The sequence below is a fragment of the Neolamprologus brichardi genome, chromosome 5 (genome assembly GCF_056152115.1).
Source record: "Neolamprologus brichardi isolate AB-2024 chromosome 5, ASM5615211v1, whole genome shotgun sequence".
NCBI classification, from domain to species: domain Eukaryota; kingdom Metazoa; phylum Chordata; class Actinopteri; order Cichliformes; family Cichlidae; genus Neolamprologus; species Neolamprologus brichardi.
This window is the reverse complement of record NC_142108.1, coordinates 14,111,271-14,128,692: the sequence shown is the minus strand read 5'-3', so window position 1 is coordinate 14,128,692 and position 17,422 is coordinate 14,111,271. Positions and strand designations below refer to the sequence as shown.

The window sequence follows — 17,422 nt, the reverse complement described above, 5'->3', positions numbered from 1 at the left end:
CACTATGTTCCTATATACAGTGTGGTGCAACAGTTTGGGCAACCTTATTAATAGTCATTATTTTCCTGTATGAATCGCTGTTACAATGAAAAATGTCAGTTAAATATATCATATAGGAGACACACACATTGATATACACTAAATATTTATTTCATTTCTCTTTTTTTGTGTCGCCAATTTATGCACCTGCTTGATTTAAACACTTATTGCACACTTTCTGTAAACTGCATTTCACTTCTCAAATATCACTGTGTGTCTCCTATATGATATATTTAACTGACTATTTTTATTGTGACAACCAATGATTTGTACAAGAAAATAATTACTTTTCACAATGTTGCCCAAACTTTTGCATCCCACTGTATTAGTATGTTTTGTCATTAGTATAATATGAAATAAATTCTACTTGTGTCAAGTCGGGTGCCAATATTTGCTGTGTAGTAGAACAGAGACATTTTGTCATTATAAATGTTTATTTGAAAAAATATAAATTCATTAACAAAAACATTTATCATAAATATATGAAATTTAACTATTTACAGAGAGACAGGAATAAAAAGGACCCAGCTTGGAGTGGAAGAGCCTCAGGGAGGAGGAGGAGAAAAATAAGAACATTGTTTCTGCCCTGGAGAGCTGCTGCCTCATCAGAAAACTACTGATCATTAGGGTCCAATGTTTCCAAATTTAACACAGCTGTGCTGTTTTCAAAAACTAATTTATAAATTTGAAATTTCACGAATTCTCGTGTCTGAGGCGGCATGCTCTCCAGAGCAGGAACAAGGCCGAGGAGGAAATGTTCAGTTGGAGACGGGCGTGGCCTCTTTAGGGACTCCAGGATGGCCAGCTCCACCGCCGATGGACCGTCCTGGGACCCGTCCCTCGCCCGCCTTCGAGCTGTCCTCCTCTGTGGGCCTGTAAAACACAGCACAAAACAACACAAAGTAATGAGAAGGCTGCTACTAGATTTTCATTTTCAAAATTGAAAAAAACAGGATATAAACAGATTGGTTGTAGATATTTAGTAAAGGTGATCACAAGGGAATTCAAGCGAGTAAAAAGCTGTCAGTGCTTGATGTTCATACCTGTGGGTGCAGCAGCAGGAGCTGAGGGACCAGGGACTGGAGAGCCAGGAGAAGAGACAGGGGAGGACTCTGCTGCATGATTACTTGACTCTATGAAGACAATATTAAATGTTAACAGGTTGAAGACAATAGTCATAGAGAATATTATATTATTATATACTTATATACTTATTATTATATACAGTGGTCTCTCATTTATTGCAGCACATGAACAGTAGTCACAGTTCTCACAAGTTGATTCTCAAAGTGAAAACCTTTGTCGATTTTAAAACGTAAAAGTATTATGCCGCGCTTTTTCTCCGTCTGCGGCGCCACTTTTGTGCGCCTTTTTTGCTCCCGGTGCAGGTGTGTATTTCCGAATGAGGGTCATAGTTATGAGTGTTTTTGTGCTGTTTTTTTCTATTGGACATGATGGTTATCAAAACCAAACATGATAAGTTTGGCAAGCGCAGGAGACACAACACGGAGGAGATTTGTCATTTGGGCTGCAGAATGCAATGCGCATTGTTGAAAGCTGTACGGTGCAATAAAAAAAATCAACGAAAAGGCGAGGCAGTGACGGATGAACAGCGGGACTACTGTATACTGTTTATTAATAAACAAAATATGTTCCTGTATGACAACACGCATAAATTAACTGCCTACATTAACTCAATGTAAACATACCTTCTGACTGACACTCCCCTGCTGCCTCTTCGGGCTGTCCCTGGTCCTCGGGGGAGAAGTTCTCCACGGTCCGCACCATATTTCCGCTAGTCTCCCGCGGGGTGAGGAAGGGGTCCAGAAACCCCATGACCGCGAAGAACTTCCATTTTCTCCCCGATCCTGCTGCAGACCCACTCCTCTTCTCCTTCTCTGCCTTCTTCTCCTTATTATACGTGTCCCTGAGGCTCTTCCACTTTCTCCTGCAGATGTCCTCTGAATAAACGCATTATCTTGTTAGCGGAAAGGTATTTGTACATCAGTGGGAAAATAGCGGGACAGTAGGCGGGCTTGCTAGCTTTTGCGCGGGTTCATCGGGTCAGTCTGAAAATTAAAAAGAAGGAATGAACTTACCAGGTTGCCCGATCTCCTCACTTATGTGTCTCCAAGCTAGGTCCTTTTTATTCCTGTCTCGGTAAAAGTAGTAGCTAGCATCGTATAGCTCCGGGTGATTAGCCACGGCACTGATAAGCTTTTCCTCCATACTGAATGAAGAATGAAGGGCTTTGGCTGGATCTGCCCCTTTGACCTAGGTCAGAGCCACGTCACCAGGCTCCTGATTGGTTGTCGCGGCGCGATTTGACGCTGGAGTTCAGATTTTTCCAACTTGAGCGGTAGACGCGGAACGCGCGTATGCACAAAATGCAACACAAAAACTGACGCGCGTGGTTTTATTCGCGAGTCAAACGCGCCAGACGCGCTACACTGACGCGCGTTTCACGCGTTTTGGCGTTTTCGCGACGCAAATCTGCTTCCGAATTTTCGCGGGACCCGCAATCGCGCGTCATCGCGCTTTTCCATTGACTTTACATGTAAACCTGACGCTCTATTCGCGTCCATCGCGTTCGGTGTGAACACACCGTTAGTGGTCTTTGAGTACGCGGCACTTGTGGACCGCTAAGGCTGCGTACTTTAAGGCTGCAGACCCTGAATTGGGATACAGCCAACATGTCTTGAAGTTCTCCAGAAGCCTGATAATGAACTAATCATTTGTTTCAGGTGTGTTGACCCAGGGTGATATTTAAAACTTGCAGGACACCGGCCCTCAAGGTCTGGAGTTCGACACTCCTGCTCTAGTGTATACTCCTCTCTGTGGTTTAGATATTATTTTATTACTATTATTTGTTGTTTAAGGCTGTAGAGATCTGGTCAAAGCATGGTTGAGACGTACAAACAAGCAAGATGTGCAGAAGACATAACAAGGACATCTGCTGGACAAGTGGGACTAATGCAAGATTAAAAAGAAATTCAGCTGTGACTGATGTCTTAATACTGATTATCTTCTGTATGGACGACCATGTCCATCATTGTAAAACACAATAAATTAGAGAGATTAGAAGCCTGAATAATCCTTTAATGTTTGGTTAGATTCTGTATATGCTGCACAAATTATGTCTCTAAAAACAGGATAACATGTGTTGGACTTTTGGGACTCTGTTAGAGAGTCTTCCCTCACACACACATAAACACAGAGATAATTCAGACAAGAGTACTGTTAACCTTACAGTTATTATAGATGAAGCTCTGGACAAATATTAAAATCAAAGAAATCATCAGAAGCTGCAATGATGGTAAATGCAATGGTAAAAGTTAATAACTAGCAAGAAATCAACAATCACAATCATTTATTTTTTTGTTACAGAATCCGACTTTTAATGCTTCAAATTATGAACTCCAGTCAGTGCTATATGTCTAGAAATAAAGATTTTTAATGTATTGTAATGTAATGTATTGTACAGTCCAAGTACATATACTGAGTAAGTGACCTGGAAACCTGGAAGGTGACTCTAACGCTTGATAGGAGGAGCAACATGTGAAACGACAGCCCCTAAATGTTTGCTTACAATGTCTTCTTGAAATATACTTGTGTAATTGTGTCTTAAATTATCTGTGTCTTTAAAACAGATAAACCTATGCTTTTATATTAACATTTTTTTAGACGACTAAAAAGGAACAATAACTAAAAGGTGTTTCTTGTAGTCCTGTCAGTCTATAGTCTGTGATAAATGTCTTATAAAAATAATTTATGTGCCACAGCTGTGACTGTCAAAAATTATCTTAAATAAATACAATGAACTTTGCAAATTCTTCTTTAAGCTGACTGTCCACAGATACGCTATCAAACCTGAGATCAATATGCCAGATCTGCAAGTTTTTTTAAGTGAAGTGAAAAAGTGGGTAACTGAGGAAACTCACAGTTTTGCAAAACACCCCAAAAACATGTTTTCAAGACAATTATATAAGGAAACTTGAATCTATTTAAACCTGTTTAGAGCAGATGATTTACTTTATTTTTTACAAACATATAAACTTCATAGAAAAAGTAAGGTAACTTATATTTGAGCAATCATTTCTTTGCTGTCACACGCCTCTCCCCTACTCTGGCTCTAGCCCCTTGCTGCCAGAGCGAAGGTAGCTTAGATGCAGCGGAGCGGAGGTGTAAGTGCCTGGCTTAAAACAGGACATGTTAACTGCATTTAACCTTCAGTTGCTCTTTATATATTTAGGTAGGAGTCAGACCATGTTTCCTTTTAGCTGAGAAACATTACACCCAGGTAACCTGCAGTGTTGAAAACGTGTTTTCCGACGATGTTTGCTACCCTACAATCAGTCCTGCTCTGTAGTAAAATCAGCAACATTTGACCGTCCTGTTGCTCCCACTGAAATTTATGCAGCCTATTTAAAATCTAAAACTTGTCCGTAGCCTACTGTTGTTGCCACTGTCCTGTTTGAAATGGAATGAGAGAAGTTGGTTATTTTGTCATATGTGCATGTGCCGATATTAAACCCAGGAACAACATTCAGGTAAAAGTGTAAGAACAAATGATCCGTCAATAAAGGATAATGTTGGATCAGTGTTTCAATATTTATATCTTTTATTAGATGTTCATGTGGTTTGGTTATTTGCCTTTTGGTTGAAAGTAAACTGTAAGAGGACTTTTTTTTATTAGCGATCTTAATAATATATTTTTTTCATATTAATGTAATTTTTTCATCTAATTGAATACAATCTATTTGTGTATGATTGTCAGTCCAAAGAGGGAGAGAGGAGGAAAGAGGGGAACGTGAGTAGAAAGTACAAGGTCAGGAAGAACCAGGCAAGAAAACAGACAGGGAATAGTGACAGGCACAACAGAAACTGTTAAACTGCTTGAGATAGTTCACCAAAACTGATTTGCCAACCTCAAGGTGAGGCAACATAGGTTAAAATAAAAGAAAAAAATCTGCAGAGCCATAGTAGTATCTGCAGTAAAGATATTTTCATACATTGTGTACATTGTACCATAGTGTCACAATACGGCTGTGTGCAGGCAAGAGTAGGACCCAAACGCAAACTCGCAGAGACAAAAAGTAAACTCAGCTTTATTGCTGGCGTGGAGTGGGACACGAAAAACAATACAAAACTAAACCAGGAATACTAAAGCACAAGGCGCCAGAGGGAAAAATCACACAGCTATGAGGGAGGACGCAACACTTACAAAGAGAAACATGGGGCTTAAATACACTGAGGGATAACGAGGGGGAATGAGCCACAGGAGGAGAGCACAGCTGGGAGTAATTAGGCAGGACGAGACAAGGGAAGCAAAACTAGAAACATTAACATAGGACAGACTGTGAAAGTAAAACAGGAAACACACTGACGGAACTCAAGACATGTAAACTTAACAGACTGGGGAGACAGAACATAGGGACCTGAAACATGGAACAGAAAGGCACAGTAGACACAACATGAACATAACAACGCCTGTCACGGTCTCCCGGGGCAAGCCGTGTGGTAACTATTTAGGACCCGGAAGCGGCAGCTCTGGTGCAGGTGAGTATTTATTTACAAAAGAAAATACAACAGAAATGGCGCGGGTGAAGCTGTAACAGAAAACCTAAACTGGGCAAACTAACAAAACAAACCAGAACAAAGATGCAGGGAGGTCCGGGGAAAATATACACAGAGAGATGGATGGAGAAACGCAGGGAGACCGAGGGGAAACAATACAGACGAACCAGCAACGACTAAGACAGAAGACACGACTTAAAAACACTCAGAGAACACAGGGAGATTACACACAGGTGGGGGACACAGCTGGGAGCGATTAACGTGACGAGACTAGGGAGGCAAACTTAAAAACACTCACATAAGACGCAGACCTTCACAATAAAACAGGAAACACAAACACACAAAGACACAGACTAGGAAACGCGGACTTAACACAGGAATATTCCTGTTAAATCCAGAATTGAATTCAAAATCCTGCCCCTCACATACAAGGTCTTAAATAATCAGGCCCCATCTTATCTTAATGACCTTGTAGTACCATATTACCCTATTAGAGCACTTCGCTCTCGCTCTGCAGGCCTACTTGTTGTTCCTAGAGTATTTAAAAGTAGAATGGGAGGGAGAGCCTTCAGTTTTCAGGCCCCTCTTCTGTGGAACCAGCTTCCAGTTTGGATTCGGGAGACAGACACTATCTCTACTTTTAAGATTAGGCTTAAAACTTTCCTTTTTGCTAAAGCATATAGTTAGGGCTGGACCAGGTGACCCTGAATCCTCCCTTAGTTATGCTGCAATAGATGTATGCTGCCGGGGGATTCCCATGATGCATTGAGTTTTTCCTTTCCAGTCACATTTTTCACTCACTATGTATTAACAGACCTCTCTGTATTGAATCATATCTGTTATTAATCACTGTCTCTCTTCCACAGCATGTCTTTTATCCTGTCTTCCTTCTCTCACCCCAACCGGTCGCAGCAGATGGCCGCCCCTCCCTGAGCCTGGTTCTGCCGGAGGTTTCTTCCTGTTAAAAGGGAGTTTTTCCTTCCCACTGTCGCCAAAGTGCTTGCTCATAGGGGGTCATATGATTGTTGGGCTTTTCTCTGTATCTATGAAGCGCCTTGAGGCGATATTTGTTGTGATTTGGCGCTATATAAATAAAATTGAATTGAATAGATGGGCAGAACAGAATACACTAAACAGGAGGAACAACAGAACCAAAATCACTAATAGAAAACACAAAACACTGGGTCAAAAGGACCCAGGATCATGACAGTAACCCCCCCCCCCCTCAAAGGCTGGCACCAGACAGCCCAACACGAAAACAAAACCACCAAAAAACAGAAAACAACCCGACCAGGGCGGGCGGCGGGGGCCCAGGACGGAGGGCCCGGAGCAAAACAAAACAGGCGCACAAGAGGGACAACAAAAAAAACAAAAAAAAAAAACAAAACACGAGCCAGCACCAAAAAAAGAATACACCGGAGCCCAAGAAAACAGTCCAAAACAAAAGAGTTCAGGGGGCCGGCCAGGGGGCTGACAGCACAGGAGTCCAAACAGTACAGGGGGCCGACCGTGCAGACGGCAACGGCGGCGACCCAGGTGACGGGGGTCCGGAGGCCGACCGTGCGGAAGGCAACGGCGGCGACTCAGACGAAGGGGGTCCGGGGGCCGGCCGCGAGGAAGGCCACGGCGGCGACGTGGAAGCAGTTCAGGCGACGACCCAGGCGACGGGGGTCCGGAGGCCGGCCGCGCGGAAGGCAGCGGCGCCGACGTGGACGCGGTTCAGGGGGCCGACCTTGTGGAAGGCAACAGTGGCGACTCAGGCAAAGGGAGTCTGGGGGCCGCTCAAGACGGCGAAAGGGCCCGGCCAGTGGCCAGGAAAGTGGCCGGTTAGCTGCAGCCCCAGATGAGGCTGGACCAGACGAGGGCGATGAGGCTGCAGCTGGACCAGACGAGGGCAATGAGGCTGCAGGCGGCGTGGATGATGAGGCTGCAGGCGGCGTGGAAGATGAGGCTGCAGGCGGCGTGGGAGCCGGAGGCGGAAGCGCTGCAGGCGGCGGCGTGGAAGCCGGAGGCGGAAGCGCTGCAGGCGGCGGCGTGGAAGCCGGAGGCGGCGTGGAAGCCGGAGGCGCTGCAGGCTGGACGGGTCCCTCGGACCCTCCAGCGGAGACAGGAGACAAAGGCCGGGGCGGTCCCTCGGACCCTCCAGCGGAGACGGGAGACAAAGGCCGGGGCGGTCCCTCGGACCCTCCAGCGGAGACAGGAGACAAAGGCTGGGGCGGTCCCTCGGACCCCCCAGCGGAGACAGGAGACAAAGGCCGGGGCGGTCCCTCGGACCCTCCAGCGGAGACAGGAGACAAAGGCCGGAGCGGTCCTTCGGACCCTCCAGCTGAAGCCATCACTAAGCCAGCAGTCATGGAGGCTACTAGCTGACACAAAGGCGACTGGCAATGCACTGAGCACTGGCTCTGCCCAGGCAACGCTGACATGGTGCAGTTCTCAGGTGGCTGCTTAAACTTCAGGGGTCCAGAATCAGCTGGGGACTGAGACCTAGCCTCTGGGGAAGCCCTGGAGCGGCAAACTGTGCCAATGGCAGCTAAACCATGAAAAACACCCTGAGTCGAAATAAGACTTTCTCCCTGCATGGAGTGAATGAGTGAAACTGGTACTACTGGGGCCTGAACTACCGGTGACACCGGAGGCGCAGGGGCCTGAACCACAGGTGACACCGGAGGCGCTGGGGCCTGAACCACAGGTGACACCGGAGGCGCTGGAGCGTGAACTACAGGTGACACTGGAGGCACCGGAGACTGAGCTGACAGTGGCTGCTGGGCGGCTAACTGAGCTGACAGTGGCTGCTGGGCGGCTAACTGAGCTGACAGTGGCTGCTGGGCAGGCGACAAGCTGTTCACACCATCATCTGCCGCACAGAACACAGCCCCTGAATGAACAGTCACACAGTCCAAAAACGGAAAAGAGTCCCCACTCACCACAGCCGGCGAATTAGAAGTGTGAACGTCCGGCTGTGGGGTGGCGCGCCGGCGGCGCGATTGGCGTTTCCTCCCCGCAGACGGCTCCAACGGGCCGGGCAGGATCACATCCGACGAGTCGGGCAGCGAGGCAGGAGCGGCTGAGAGAAGGTGAGGTGTGTGCTGGAGAAAAGCCTGCATGGTCGGAGGAAGTGATTTCAAAAGCCATGGGAGGCCGGAAAAGAGCCGTTGTAGCCGCTTTTCAACGGTGCGGCGAAGCTCGTACGGAGGGTTCTCCAGCCACAGCCCGAGGAGAATTTCCACGTTGTAGCTGATGTCATCCTGGAGCTCCTCGGACGGATCGAGTGCCGCAGGGTCCATGTTGGCTGGTTTGTACTGTCACGGTCTGCAAGCCGTGTGGTAACTATTTAGGACCCGGAAGCGGCAGCTCTGATGCAAGTGAGTATTTATTTACAAAAGAAAATACAACAGAAATGGCGCGGGTGAAGCTGTAACAGAAAACCTAAACTGGGCAAACTAACAAAACAAACCAGAACAAAGATGCAGGGAGGTCCGGGGAAAATATACACAGAGAGATGGATGGAGAAAGGCAGGGAGACCGAGGGGAAACAACACAGACGAACCAGCAACGACTAAGACAGAAGACACGATTTAAAAACACTCAGAGAACACAGGGAGATTACAAACAGGTGGGGGACAAAGCTGGGAGCGATTAACGTGACGAGACTAGGGAGGCAAACTTAAAAACACTCACATAAGACGCAGACCTTCACAATAAAACAGGAAACACAAACACACAAAGACACAGACTAGGAAACGCGGACTTAACACAGGAATAGATGGGCAGAACAGAATACACTAAACAGGAGGAACAACAGAACCAAAATCACTAATAGAAAACACAAAACGCTGGGTCAAAAGGACCCAGGATCATGACAACGCCACAGGGGAAGAGTAAAAAAAAAATGCAGGAACACAGGACCTCTTTCAAAATAAAATGGGAAACATAATGAAACGCAAACATGACAACATAAGAAACACAGACATGAAGCACATGAAGGACAAGGGAGACTTAACAGGGATTGGACACACAAGGGCAATCTAATAAACAAATGAACTTAGATAACCTAATGAACAAAATAAACTCAAACTTAAAACGCTGGGTCAAAAGACCCAGAATCATGACACATAGGCAAAGTTGCCTCCATTTTTATAATTTTTTATCAATATTTTCTAGATTTGTACATTTCAAGGACTCTATTTTTGGAGTGTATTTTTATATATCTGTATTGTATTATACATACACATTAAAAGTGAATCTCTGTCCAAGAAATGCGCTCAGTTTACATCTTACTCACTATGATCATCATTCATCATAAATGCACCAAGGAGACAGTCAGAGGGAACTAGGGACAACTGGAGACATTTAAGGATGCAGGGACTGACAGAGACAGGGAAGAAGTCTCATTGTGACGAGTAAAGCCATCTTGCCTGGCTGGGCAGCTCTCTGGGTGCTCAGCCCCCCCAAAGCTCTGATCCTAGAATCGCCCCTGGTACAACACATTATGGAGTATGCTTCTGCTGTGAGGTCCCGCCTCCATGTACTTCAGTTAATCGCCGGAGGGGTATATTTATAAATAATATTATATTAGGGAAATTTTCCTATACATATTTTTGACCTGGGGGTAGAATTGATTGTGAACTGGAAAGGGAAAATGAGATGATGAGATAGCCTTTATTTGTCAGTTGCAGGTCTTTTGCCCACAACCGAGATGACAGACCTTGCCGACTGTACATACAATACACAAACATCCCATTGGGGAGACAGGTCAGGCCTATGCTTGAAAATGCTTATGAACTTGCAAATTACAACATGATGCATTTAAGGTAACCCTTTTAAACCTTTATTTAAGAAGAAAATTTGTTCCACTGTGCGATGGCCGAACCTGTTTCTTTTCATGGAGATAATTTCTCCTGCCTCAAGGAAAATCCCCTCACATGGAACAGAAGAGCCTGGAGTGCAGAAAAACTGGTAGAGATGCAGTTATACAGTCTACCTGGGCCTCACAAACTATCAGCTAAAGAGGATAAATAAATTAAATTGCTGCACATTTTGCAGACTAACAGTTTAAGATTATTTAAAAAATAAAAAATATTTTTTATAACATTAAATGTAAAGAGTCAAATGGGAGTCTTTCTAAAGTTATTTAATTATATTTATATTTTAAAAAGCAGATTTTTGACATTTTAAGTTTTTCCCATTTTCAGATAAATTAAACACGCAAAATACAAAGGCAAACAACAAGAACACAAAGCTGGAAAACCTACCCGATTGACCAAAATCAACTCAAAATACTCCCACATGACAGAAACTCTTCTATTCCTCGCTCGCTCCAAATCTCTCAGTAAAAATATCAGTGGTTTGCTATCTGTCACCATCAAAACACTCCACAAATCCCGCAAATGATTCACTTCCTTATAAACCAGTGAATCAGACACCGAAGCAGTTAGGTTCTAAATGAAGCTTCGGACGTCACTGATCACGTGACTCTGGCCAAACGAATCAAGCTTCGACACAGTGCTTCTGAAGCAGTGTGTTGATTTTTTTTGACACACGCACAATTAATTCTGAACCAAGCCAGTTATTCATTAAATGACTGTTCAGTACAGAAGTGAAGCCCAATAATCATGATTTCACAGTCACAAATGAACAAAAGATTTTGTCCTTCACTTCTGTCAAACAAAGCTGTATGAAACGTTGCCTAGCAACCGGGTTGCCTAGCGACCGGGTTGCCTGGCAACCGCCTAGCCTAGCAACCGCCTAGCAACCGCCTAGCAACCAGGTTGCCTAGCAACCGCCTAGCAACCAGGTTGCCTAGCAACAGTGTTGGGAAGGTTACTTTTAAAATGTATTCCATTACAGAATACAGAATACATGCCCCAAAATGTATTCTGTAACGTATTCCGTTACGTTACTCAATGAGAGTAACGTATTCTGAATACTTAATATTAGAGATGGCACGATACCACTTTTTTATGTCCGATACCGATACCGATATCATAAATTTGGATATCTGCCGATACCGATATGAATGCGATATAGTGTGTTTTTTAATCAATAAAACTGTTTTTTTTATATCTTGCTGCATTTTGTATAAGTTTATACTCAAGTTTAAATAAATAACAACACTAAAGCTATTCTGTTATACCTGTATGTAAAAAATACACTGCGCCTAAAATATTTCATATTTCAGCAACACATATCAATCTAATAAACTTAAACCTGCTCCATCCTTCCTATTCTGGTATTTTAAAGAGTACTTAGCAGAAATATTAAGCAACCTAACTAATAGGGTTGCAAACTCCCAGCAAAAAAAAATAGGGAACCACCCACACCCCCCACCTCATGATGCTTAATCGATGTAATTAAATTTAATTTGATGCAGGGAGGAAAATGCACAGAAATAAATTATTTTTCAAGAATAATTAAATAGATTCAACATCTTTCTTCAACAAAATTGCAGACTGCACAGATGGTACCTTCCCAAAGGAAAAAGTACTATAGCTTACTAGGGTATATTAGAATTAACAGTTACTATATATAGTAATGGACTTATATATATTTTTTACATCAGATTAAAACTTTGGGTGTAAGAGTCAGATAATTATTTATTAAAAGCTAGACATTTTAAATGAGAATAAGAAAGAAAAGTATGTCTTTGTGCCCCCTTTTCCCTGTTCATGCCCTATCGGCCCCCCTGGCTAAACTTTGCTAGATCCGCCCCTGCACAGTTACCAGCCGTCAGCTGCATAGAAAACGATCCTGGTGTAGAAAGTAATATTAAATAAATTCTAACAGCAGATTATCAAGCTTAAACGTGCTGCTGTTGTTTAGCCGCTGGTTTCCTCTTTCTGGTACAAAGTGGGCCAAAAACAAACAAGAGAGAGGACTCGCGACAGAAAAGCCGATCAGCTGATCATTGATCAGTTTCACGTTTGAAGTAGGAGCAGGAGAGAGAGAGAGAGAGAGGCAATCCCTCTATATATTGGTTGTTAATCTTAACGCGGGAATGCTTTACAAACATTCAGAGATGAACTTACACACTTGCTTTACTTCTCTCTGGGAAAACTTCCTCGGAGATGAAATGCTGGTTTGGTAGCACACAACCGCTCTATCACGTGATGCACACTGCTGCAAGTGCTACGGTTATGAGCCGGGTTACGCCTTGTAGCAAGTTTTGTGAGGTGCTTTTTTGATATTTAATGGATCGGATTACATTTTTTATTTCTCGCCGATATCCGATCCAGGAATTTGGGTCAGTATCGGACCGATACCGATACCTAATATCAGATCGGTCCATCTCTACTTAATATATTATCATGCTGTTTACAACTACATGAATGTACTATTGCTGTGATTTATTACTGTTACTGAAGGTCCGCGGCTCCAAACCTAGTAAAGGGACCTCTGGCTAATATGGTGGGTTCTGTGTCGGGCTCGTAGCCGAAAACTAGCTTTACTTTGTTGTCTGGGTCAACTTTGCTAGCGAGAGACAGAGAGAGGCATTTAAAGGCTGCTCCAACGGAACTTATTGTTTTTGGAGGAAAACACAAACACGGTGTACAGTCAAGTCTTAATAGCTTACTTACAACTGGGCTCGTCAGGCACTCTTCTTGGCTGCAGTGGTTATTATTATATTTACAGCTCCCGTTTTTGCTCGATGACAGCTTGTACTTTTCCTTTTTCTCCCTCCCTCGCTCACAGACACATAACTGTAGGGCAGTCCATTCTCCCTGCAGCACGGACTACACTGCCTATGATGCTACATTCTTTAGAGCTATACCTGTAGCATTCTGCCTATTAGCTTAGCACAGGGGTCGGCAACCTGCGGCTCCAGAGCCGCATGCGGCTCTTTAGTCCTTATACTGCGGCTCCGCGTGGTTTGGGAAAATAAATTAGTATTTAGCTGAAGTGTATTTTATTTGTGTTTAGTTCTTTTTTTTTAACTTGTAGTTCTAAAGTGGAAGATTATTGTGATATTGAAATATAAAAATAAAATTATATTCTATTATTTTTTCATCGCTCAAAATAAGCGTCACACTCGCGGAAGCCGGTGTACCCGCCGAAACGCCGTGCATTTATCGAGACTTTCAACCCCAGGTAGGCCAGTTATGGATCTTCGGATCCACATTATGTCAGCAGCTCCACCATGAACTATGTTAAAGACAAACACCGCTCACGCCTGACAGATGACAGCTTACAGTCCTGCGTAAACTGACTTCGTACAGCCCCGATTAGCAGACGCTGTGCGCAGAGGTTCGGGACCATAAGTCTTATTGTAAACATATCACGGCAGACCGACGATGTTTGCATGAACACGCTTTTCAGCATCTCTTTATTGACCACTTTTCACACACGTTTGCTGTACGCATACAGCCGGCTATAGCTTTTCACCTCACAGCCCGACATACACCACCAACAACACAACAGCACAGATAGCGCAGACGTAAAGGCAGCGAGGCATGATTGCGGGTGTGGCTCAGGTGCGTCCGCCTCCCCTGCAGCAGCGCTGCAGACCACGCCCCACCGCACGCATTAACCTGGTAAAATACATATTTAGGCAGAATTTTGCAAATACCTATTTTTAATTTTTCAGCAGCATAGTGCTTTTTTACCAATTATTTTTTAAAAGTCAGGTCAAGGCTCCAACAGCCCAAAGGCGATATAAGGGTGGTGGCTGAGAATAGTTTTTGTTTGCTACATGGATCATTTTAGTTCAGGTTGGTGTCTTTCCTTTTGTTATATTTCTTTAAGAGTTCAAAATGTGTTGATTACATAAATAAAATGTAATTTTCTCTGTAGCACTTCATGGATTTCAAGCAACACACCTTAGTTGTTCACACAAAGCATAAAGGTAAAAAACAATACATACAGTGTTATCTTCATTTTAGATGTCAAAAAGTATTTGCGGCTCCCAGTGTTTTCTTTTGCGTGGAAACCGAGTCCAAATGGCTCTTTGGGTGTAAAAGGTTGCAGACCCCTGGCTTAGCACAACAACAACAAAAAGTCCTCTCTCACCCAGGAAACACGCAGAGAGAGAGCGTCACCATGTAACCATGGCAACCGTAATGCTGCCACCTGGAACAACAGAACGTAGCTGTCAAACAAAAATAGGTTAAAATAAAAGAAAAAAATCTGCAGAGCCATAGTAGTATCTGCAGTAAAGATCTTTTCATACATTGTGTACATTGTACCATAGTGTCACAATACGGCTGTGTGCAGGCAAGAGTAGGACCCAAACGCAAACTCGCACAGACAAAAAGTAAACTCAGCTTTATTGCTGGCGTGGAGTGGTGTGAAAGTAAAACAGGAAACACACTGACGGAACTCAAGACATGTAAACTTAACAGACTGGGGAGACAGAACATAGGGACCTGAAACATGGAACAGAAAGGCACAGTAGACACAACATGAACATAACAACACCACAGGGGAAGAGTAAAAAAAAAAATGCAGGAACACAGGACCTCTTTCAAAATAAAATGGGAAACATAATGAAACACAAACATGACAACATAAGAAACACACACATGAAGCACATGAAGGACAAGGGAGACTTAACAGGGGTTGGACACACAAGGGCAATCTAATAAACAAATGAACTTAGATAACCTAATGAACAAAATAAACTCAAACTTAAAACGCTGGGTCAAAAGACCCAGAATCATGACACATAGGCAAAGTTGCCTCCATTTTTATAATTTTTTATCAATATTTTCTAGATTTGTACATTTCAAGGACTCTATTTTTGGAGTGTATTTTTATATATCTGTATTGTATTATACATACACATTAAAAGTGAATCTCTGTCCAAGAAATGCGCTCAGTTTACTTCTTACTCACTATGATCATCATTCATCATAAATGCACCAAGGAGACAGTCAGAGGGAACTAGGGACAACTGGAGACATTTAAGGATGCAGGGACTGACAGAGACAGGGAAGAAGTCTCATCGTGACGAGTAAAGCCATCTTGCCTGGCTGGGCAGCTCTCTGGGTGCTCAGCCCCCCCAAAGCTCTGATCCTAGAATCGCCCCTGGTACAACACATTATGGAGTATGCTTCTGCTGTGAGGTCCCGCCTCCATGTACTTCAGTTAATCGCCGGAGGGGTATATTTATAAATAATATTATATTAGGGAAATTTTCCTATACATATTTTTGACCTGGGGGTAGAATTGATTGTGAACTGGAAAGGGAAAATGAGATGATGAGATAGCCTTTATTTGTCAGTTGCAGGTCTTTTGCCCACAACCGAGATGACAGACCTTGCCGACTGTACATACAATACACAAACATCCCATTGGGGAGACAGGTCAGGCCTATGCTTGAAAATGCTTATGAACTTGCAAATTACAACATGATGCATTTAAGGTAACCCTTTTAAACCTTTATTTAAGAAGAAAATTTGTTCCACTGTGCGATGGCCGAACCTGTTTCTTTTCATGGAGATAATTTCTCCTGCCTCAAGGAAAATCCCCTCACATGGAACAGAAGAGCCTGGAGTGCAGAAAAACTGGTAGAGATGCAGTTATACAGTCTACCTGGGCCTCACAAACTATCAGCTAAAGAGGATAAATAAATTAAATTGCTGCACATTTTGCAGACTAACAGTTTAAGATTATTTAAAAAATAAAAAATATTTTTTTATAACATTAAATGTAAAGAGTCAAATGGGAGTCTTTCTAAAGTTATTTAATTATATTTATATTTTAAAAAGCAGATTTTTGACATTTTAAGTTTTTCCCGTCTTCAGATAAATTAAACACGCACAATACAAAGGCAAACAACAAGAACACAAAGCTGGAAAACCTACCCGATTGACCAAAATCAACTCAAAATACTCCCACATGACAGAAACTCTTCTATTCCTCGCTCGCTCCAAATCTCTCAGTATAAATATCAGTGGTTTGCTATCTGTCACCATCAAAACACTCCACAAATCCCGCAAATGATTCACTTCCTTATAAACCAGTGAATCAGACACCGAAGCAGTTAGGTTCTAAATGAAGCTTCGGACGTCACTGATCACGTGACTCTGGCCAAACGAATCAAGCTTCGACACAGTGCTTCTGAAGCAGTGTGTTGATTTTTTTTGACACACGCACAATTAATTCTGAACCAAGCCAGTTATTCATTAAATGACTGTTCAGTACAGAAGTGAAGCCCAATAATCATGATTTCACAGTCACAAATGAACAAAAAATTTTGTCCTTCATTTCTGTCAAACAAAGCTGTATGAAACATTGCCTAGCAACGGGGTTGCCTAGCAACCGCCTAACAACCGCCTAGCGACCGGGTTGCCTAGCAACCGCCTAACAACCGCCTAGCAACCGGGTTGCCTAGCAATCGTGTTGCCTAGCAACGGAGGCTAGACGTCCCATTTCACAAGCCTCTCACTTCCAGCCTTAGTGGTCTTTGAGTACACGGCACTTGTGGACCGTTAAGGCTGCGTACTTTAAGGCTGCAGACCCTGAATTGGGATACAGCCAACATGTCTTGAAGTTCTCCAGAAGCCTGATAATGAACTAATCATTTGTTTCAGGTGTGTTGACCCAGGGTGATATTTAAAACTTGCAGGACACCGGCCCTCAAGGTCTGGAGTTCCACACTCCTGCTCTAGTGTATACTCCTCTCTGTGGTTTAGATATTATTTTATTACTATTATTTGTTGTTTAAGGCTGTAGAGATTGGATTTTACCTAATTGTTGTTGTTTTTTTTGTTTGTTTTTTCGTTTTGTTTTTTTTCACCAGGGGGAATCTTGTCTTCACATACTTTTAAGTGAGTTTCAAGGGGTTCTGCCTAATTATTACTCTTTC

General features: G+C 43.3%; 1 protein-coding gene and 1 pseudogene across 1 annotated transcript; both read right to left on the bottom strand.

The window, feature by feature from the left end:
• Window positions 1-454: 454 nt before the first annotated feature.
• LOC148102750 (uncharacterized) lies at window positions 455-2,376 on the bottom strand. The gene is made up of 4 exons (XM_087841298.1): window positions 2,139-2,376; window positions 1,749-2,000; window positions 1,083-1,172; window positions 455-912 (listed from the first exon to the last, which is right to left on the bottom strand). The coding sequence occupies exons 1-4, from the start codon at window positions 2,266-2,268 to the stop codon at window positions 653-655; spliced, it is 732 nt and encodes a 243-aa protein (XP_087697424.1). The 5' UTR covers window positions 2,269-2,376; the 3' UTR covers window positions 455-652.
• Window positions 2,377-7,261: 4,885 nt separating this feature from the next.
• On the bottom strand, window positions 7,262-8,751 carry LOC148102749 (uncharacterized; annotated as a pseudogene).
• Window positions 8,752-17,422: the final 8,671 nt, after the last annotated feature.

What these genes read in the sequence shown, in the direction of transcription:
- LOC148102750 (XM_087841298.1), bottom strand. Translation starts at nt 2,268, where the DNA reads ATGGAGGAAAAGCTTATCAGTGCCGTGGCTAATCACCCGGAGCTATAC. An exon ending in TGAGGAGATCGGGCAACCTG is followed by an intron (nt 2,001 to 2,138) that starts GTAAGTTCATTC and finishes GCGTTTATTCAG; the next exon opens with AGGACATCTGCAGGAGAAAG. An exon ending in AGGGGAGTGTCAGTCAGAAG is followed by an intron (nt 1,173 to 1,748) that starts GTATGTTTACAT and finishes TTGTCTTCATAG; the next exon opens with AGTCAAGTAATCATGCAGCA.